This window comes from Mandrillus leucophaeus, unplaced genomic scaffold (genome assembly GCF_000951045.1).
Source record: "Mandrillus leucophaeus isolate KB7577 unplaced genomic scaffold, Mleu.le_1.0 Scaffold1025, whole genome shotgun sequence".
NCBI classification, from domain to species: domain Eukaryota; kingdom Metazoa; phylum Chordata; class Mammalia; order Primates; family Cercopithecidae; genus Mandrillus; species Mandrillus leucophaeus.
Genome location: NW_012098377.1, coordinates 586,670 through 593,609, shown reverse-complemented (window position 1 = coordinate 593,609; position 6,940 = coordinate 586,670). Strand labels below are relative to the sequence as shown.

General features: G+C 44.2%; 1 protein-coding gene across 1 annotated transcript in view; it reads right to left on the bottom strand.

Moving 5' to 3' along the window:
- The window catches only part of SPTY2D1 (SPT2, Suppressor of Ty, domain containing 1 (S. cerevisiae)), a 28,378-nt gene extending 24,933 nt beyond the window's left edge, over positions 1-3,445 (bottom strand). Inside the window, exon 1 of the mRNA XM_011977338.1 lies at positions 3,150-3,445. Within this exon, the coding sequence (XP_011832728.1) occupies positions 3,150-3,209 (60 nt within the window). The 5' untranslated portion in view covers positions 3,210-3,445. The remainder of the gene's footprint in view (positions 1-3,149) is intronic.
- Positions 3,446-6,940: the final 3,495 nt, after the last annotated feature.

The window sequence follows — 6,940 nt, the reverse complement described above, 5'->3', positions numbered from 1 at the left end:
AAAAAAAAAAAAAAAAAAAGAAAAAACGCTTTATTTCTTTTAAAATAGATAGCAAAAAAAGAAAAAAGCTTTATTTATTTTAAAATAGATGGAATAAATATGTGAAAATGTTAATATGCTAAATGTGGGGTTTGGGTATATAAGAAATGCGTTAACATTCCTTATGTTTGAAAGTGTCCAAATTAAGCTGATAAAGAAAAAGTAAATGGAATAGTTAGATGAATCAAGTTACTGCAAATCAAGTAAAGCATGAAATTTGGCTGGGTGTGGTGGCTCACACCTGTAATTTCAGCACTTTGGGAGGCCAAATTGGGCGAATGACTTGAGGTCAGGAGTTCAAGACTAGCCTTGCCAACAAGGTGAAACCCTGTCTCTACCAAAAATACAAAAATTAGCTTGATGTGGTGGCGAGCGCCTATAGTCCCAGCTACTCAGGAGGCTGAGGCAGGAGAATTGCTTGAACCCAGCAGGTGGAGCCTGCAGTGAGCTAAACCCATGCCACCATACTCCAGCCTCCAGCCTGGGCGACAGAGTGAGACTCCATCTCAAAAAAAAAAAAAGAAAGAAAGAAATTTAACTACAGTCTTATGGGTCTATTCCTCAAATAGTTTCTTTTGTGACTTTAATTCCATGTAAAAAGATAAGAATTATAATGCTGGTAACTAAATCAAACTTCTAGGCTTACTAGCTTTGGCGGGGAGGGGTCAGAGAATGCATGATTCATAAAATATATGGCTATATTATCAATTTTTTTTGAGATGGATTCTCCTTCTGTTGCCCAGGCTGGAGTGCAATGGCACAATCTCAGCTCACTGCAATCTCCGCCTCCTGGGTTCAAGCGATTCTCCTGTCCCAGCCTCAGCTGGGATTACAGGCGCACACCACCATGACTGGCTAATTTTTGTATTTTTAGTAGAGACGGGGTTTCACCGTGTTAGCCAGGATGGTCTCGATCTCCTGACCTCGTGATCCGCCCGTCTCGGCCTCCCAAAGTGCTGGGATTACAGGCTTGAGCCACCGCGCCCGGCCTCAATTTTTTTTGAGATGGAGTTTTGCTCTTGTTGCCCAGGCTGGAGTGCAATGGCACAATCTCAGCTCACTGCAATCTCCGCCTCCTGGGTTCAAGCGATTCTCCTGTCCCAGCCTCAGCTGGGATTACAGGCGCACACCACCATGACTGGCTAAATTTTTTTGTATTTTTAGTAGAGACGGGGTTTCACCGTGTTAGCCAGGATGGTCTCGATCTCCTGACCTCGTGATCCGCCCGTCTCGGCCTCCCAAAGTGCTGGGATTACAGGCTTGAGCCACCGCGCCCGGCCTCAATTTTTTTTGAGATGGAGTTTTGCTCTTGTTGCCCAGGCTGGAGTGCAATGGCACAATCTCAGCTCACTGCAATCTCCGCCTCCTGGGTTCAAGCGATTCTCCTGTCCCAGCCTCAGCTGGGATTACAGGCGCACACCACCATGACTGGCTAATTTTTGTATTTTTAGTAGAGACAGGGTTTCATATTTGTCAGGCTGGTCTTGAACTCCTGACTTCAGGTGATTCTCCTGCCTAGGCCTCCCAAAGTGCTGGGATTACAGGTGTGAGTCATTGTACCCGGCCATCTATTAAATTTTAAATTACTTTTTCCCCCTTTTTGATTCCTCTGTTATTCCAATCATAGATAATGCATATATTATGAAATATACACATATTTTGAAATTTTCTGCTTTAGGGTTATCTGTCTGCTTTTCTCCCAGCAGCTACTGGCTTTCAAAATAAGAAATGACAGTTCTGATTCTTCCATAGAACAGTCCTGGGCATCAAAGCTAGTCTTTGACCTCTACTGAAATTCAATAAGATCTAGAATGAAATATAGACCAAATTATGCAAAGATGAATGGTAACTAGACCCAATATTGATTCATCTGGAAAATTTACAGATGCTTCTAGAAAGTAAATCTGTTGATCTGGGTTTCAAAGGTTTGATTCTGTACCTTCAACATGCGAAGCTTATGACTCACGGCTTAGAGGAATGGTTATTCAGAGTTCTTGGGATAGGGGATGGCTGTGTATGTGTGTGTATACACATATTTATAAACATAAATACAGACCTTTTTCAGATCAATATTTTCAAAGGGATAAAAGAATGAACTAGCCTCAGAAGACCAAAAAAAAAGAGGCAGAAGAGAAAAAAATGAATATTGCAATATACGAATATCTAGGAAATGCAGAGCACTTCGTGGGAGCTCATTTCTAGCTGAATTGACTTTGAGAGTCGTTTTAGTTCTACACCTCACTGCTCAAACCGCAGGCATCACCATGCAACTTATCGGTTTACAGCTGTGCTGTGGGTACCATCTGAAAATCTGGAAATGATTAGGTTATGCAAAACAGCCACAACCCTCAGAAACCAGGCGCTCTCCACCACTTTACCATTTAAGTCTTACACCACTCTTGCGACTGTAAGCGAATTGACAAACATCTACTGAGCAAATGGGACCTAGATTTTAAACAAAGACTGAAATCTGGAAGGCTACAAGTAAACGGAAGCTGAAACTAGCTCGCCTATTCTGTTGGCCAAGAATTTCGTGGAATCTGCTAAACTTCTCTTCCCAAAAATGATACTCATCTCCTGGGAGGTGATAATTTAATCACCTCGGTGGCTGAGTGGGTGGGGCCGCGTCAGAGAATTCTTTCAAGAAATCACTAAACGTTTGACTTGAAGATTGATGAGAAACCAGCCAAAAGGCTATCAGGCCAAGGACCCCCAACCCCCCTAACTCCCTTACATACATACTTCCTTCCCAATCTCTGGGCTGAAGTTTATGCCGAAGCCAAAAACTACCAGCGCTAGAATCCACTGCGTGCCAGGCACAGCTCACTCACCGCTTTCACGCAGTTCTAACTAAAACACCCAAACCGCAAATTCCCTGTTGCAGGGGTAAATAAGCCGGCAAAACCCATTCACAGGATGGCTCCCGCATCTCGTCCAAAGCCCTTTTCCCCCGAGCTCCCAAGAGTATAAATCCAAGAAAAGAAAATAAGGCGTCCAGGTCTTTCCTCTCCCGGAGCCGATAGGTGGCTGCCTAGAAGTTCCATTGGCCACACACACTCCGAACTTGGAAGATTAGGGTCCCCCTACATGACGCCCCAGCTGCTACTTACCGGCACATTGTTTACACCTTGTCCCTTGGAAGCTATCAGGAGAATTTCTCTGAAGTCCATGTTGGGCCAAGGCGGGAGAAACTGGGCCAGGCACTCGGAAAGGACTGACAGCGCACCTAACCGAGGAGCCCAGCTACAGCCAAGTGCACTGCCTCGGCAGCCCCACTGCCACCCCGCCTCTGCGGGACCACTTCCGGCGCCTTCCTATGCCGTCTGCCCGCCCCCTTCCCTCCACGGCCTATATCCTTTCAGGGCCGCCACAGAGCTCGCGAGTCCCTGCGCAACTTCCGCTTTTAGGCCGAGACACGTACAAACGTGATACGTGGCTGCTGGCGTCGGCCCGAGGGGCAGGGACTAGGCATTTTAGCGACCAAGCGGGTGTGGCTAAGCGGAGAGCGGCTTCCCCGGTGGCCCGAGCGCGTGGCCTTGTCATCTTGTTGCTCCTGGTGAGCGCTGGGTAGGGAAAGTGAGGGGGTGGTAGGGAAAGCCTGGGTTCTCTGGCTGTCACGGGTAGGCGCTCAGATCCAAACAGCGGCGCCACAACAGCTGAACAGACGGATCTCGAGCCAGGATTTGGGCTATTTGTGTTTAGGCGCTCGCGAAGCTGCGCAGGCGCACACGGCAGCGCCCAGTGCTGTCTTGGATGAACATTACTCATCAAATCCCGCCACTTGGAAGTGCGCTCACCTCCTCAGATGCACGGGTGCCGGGGTTGGGGGCACGTGCTTACTGCTTTTACCCCGGTTAGAAAATAAGTTTTACGTGGGGCAGCCAACCCGTATTTTTGCTCAGGCAGTGAATTAAGGAATTTCTGACATACAGAGACCCAGCCTCTACATACTTTGGTGTACTGATGAACATATGCTTCATATTCATTGGGATCCTAGTCCTGACTTCCTTTTGAGAGTCATCTTGCATCTGTAAGGTCATTTCGACTTAGCAAAAACATTGAAAATAATTAGGCAAACCTGGGTCTGCAGGTGTGAACCGGCCAGGGGATTGATACCAGACAGGTACTCGGAATCTTTTCGGTGGGATGGAAATGCCTCTAAACTGGATTGTGGGGATGGTCGCACTATACATGTACTAAAAATCGTACACTTAAGACGGGTGAATGATACAGTATATAAATATGTCAAGCTGTTAAAACGTGCTAGGCAAAGCTGCTGGGTCTTATTTACTCTTTGATGCTTTAATGCTGTGAACGTAATTCAAAATCAAAGCTGTTGAAACTTTAAATTATTTTGCGCCTTAAAGGAACGTCATTATGGAACCTGAGCCACATAACAGGCAGCTGCCTGTGTTCCTCTGATTATAGATTAGCCTTTCTCTCCTACATCGTTTTGTGAAAACACAGGGGGAAGACAGCCATCTACAAACCAAAGAGAGAGACCTTAAGGTAACAACACAATTCTAGCCTCCAGAATTGTGAGACAATAAATTTATGTTGTTTAGGCCACCTAGTCTGTGGTACTTTGTTATTGGCAGCCCTAGCAAACAAATACACTGGCATATGGTGAGTGTTTTCAATTAATGCCAACTATCATTTCTCAAGGAAACTCTTCCTCAGCTATCTCAGGGCCCCTTTTATAAATTCTTACAACCCCCCAGTATTTCCCTTCATGGAATATTTTAGTTTGTAATTACTTTTTTTTTTTTTTTTTTTTTACTGTTTCCTGTATCTGTGGTAGGTAGAGCTATGAGAATGGTCATAGGCCTATTTTACCCATCACTATTTCCATCACCAGCACAGTTCCCTGCTAATGCACGTAAAAGCTGCAACAAAGATTTTTTGACCAAATTAATGAATCGGTAAGTGGAAAGCTCCCAAGATTCAATATTCTAATACTTAGTATACATTGAGCCCTAACTATATGCTTAGTGCTTGACATGGATTATCTGATCTAATCATGAGTGTCTATAAGGCATTTCTTGTTACTGTTTTATAGATGAAAAGCTGAAGCTTGAAGAGATGAAATTAGACTAATACTGTATCATTAGTCAATGGGAGAGCCAAGACTAGAACCCTTAGATTACCCACACTAGACTCTATATTTCAGTTAGCCCATTTGAACTGGTACAAGTCTATGTACATGGAGTTATAATGTAAAAGGGCTTGGATTAGGTAACTAATACCTAGTTAGTCAAAATCAAGAACAACGGCTGGAGGTGGGAATGAGGTAAGGAATGAGAGGAGCAATTTTCCTGTATCCTTGTAAAACAGTCTATTATTGAGTTCAGGAAATACTTCCTGGGAAACTACTACTGTGTGCCCAACCTTATGGATGATACAAAGAAAGACCCATATCCTGCCTGCCTGATCAGAACTTTTAATTCTTGTGTGAACACAAGTAATTATGTAAAACAGAAAGTGCTAACTGTATTAGGGCTACAAAGTGTGGGGAATAGCGTTGCCAGATTTAGCAAATAAAAATGTGGACATCCAGTTAGGACCTTGCTCTGTCGCTCAAGCTGGAGTGTGGTAGTGCAATCACGGCTCACTGCAACCTTAACCTGGGCTCAAGCTATCCTCCCACCTCAGCCTCCCAAGCAGCTGGGACCACAGGTGTATGTGACCATGCCTGGTTCAATTTTATATTTTTTGTAGAGACGAGATTTCGCTGTGTTGCCCAGGCTGGTCTTGAACTCCTGAGCTCAAGTAATCTGCCTACCTGAGATTCCCAAATTGCTGGGATTATAGGCATGAGCCACCATGCCTGGCCCATCCAGTTAAATTGGAAAGACATACACCAAAAATCATTTATTGTTTATCTGAAATTCAACTTTAGGTGTCTTGTATTTATCTGGCAACTCTAGAAGTGTTAAAATTCCAGCTACAACATTACATTTAGAGAGTGTGAAAAGCGTATTAAAGGGTTGAAATAACAAGTAGTGGGTGTATTTAGGAGAATGCTAGGAAATAAAGGTCAGAAAAGTAAGTGAAGGTCGGGCAAGGTGGCTGACACCTGTAATCCCAACACTTCGGGGGGCTGAGGCAGGCAGATCGCCTGAGGTCAGGAGTTTGAGACCAGCCTGGCCAACATGGCAAAACCCTGTCTATACAAAAATTAGCTGGGCATGGTGGTGGGCTCCTGTAGTCCCAGCTACTTGGGAGGTTGAGGCAGCAGTATCATTTGAACCTGGGAGATGAAGGTTGCAGTGAGCCGAGATCACACCACTGCACTCCAGCCTGGGTGACAGAATGAGACTCCAGGCCATGAGGAAGGACAGGTGAGTGTGATATTTCAAGATACTTGGTAATGAAGAAAAGGTGAGAGATATGCAATAACCAGGGTGGTGGGTCGGGGCTGTTGGGAAAAAGGTAAACTCGGGTAGTGTGAACCAGAAAAAATGGAATGAAGTGGGTCTTTGCCAACCACAGGTCCAGGTTCTGCCTTGGAAGGGCTGTGTGTCCTTAGGCAAGTTTCTGTTTTGTACTTTTTGATGTATGGCACAGTATTTGAATATAAGGTTTGATGTAAAAAATTTTCAGACAAAAAAATAACAAAGTTCCCATCAGCCTCACTCAATCTCACCTCCCTCCCTAGAGGATACTACCATATAAAGTTGCTGAGTGTGCTTCTGAGATGTTTGTATACACACAATGATGCCTAATGTACAATATATAATGTATATATATAAATGTACTATGTGTATGTAGGATACATAGAACATATAATATTAGCATATCAATATAAATCTAGGATATGTATCTTTGAAAACATCTAACTTGGTTGTGTGTCCTTGGTTTATTTATAGAAATGAGACACACACATACATACATATATGTG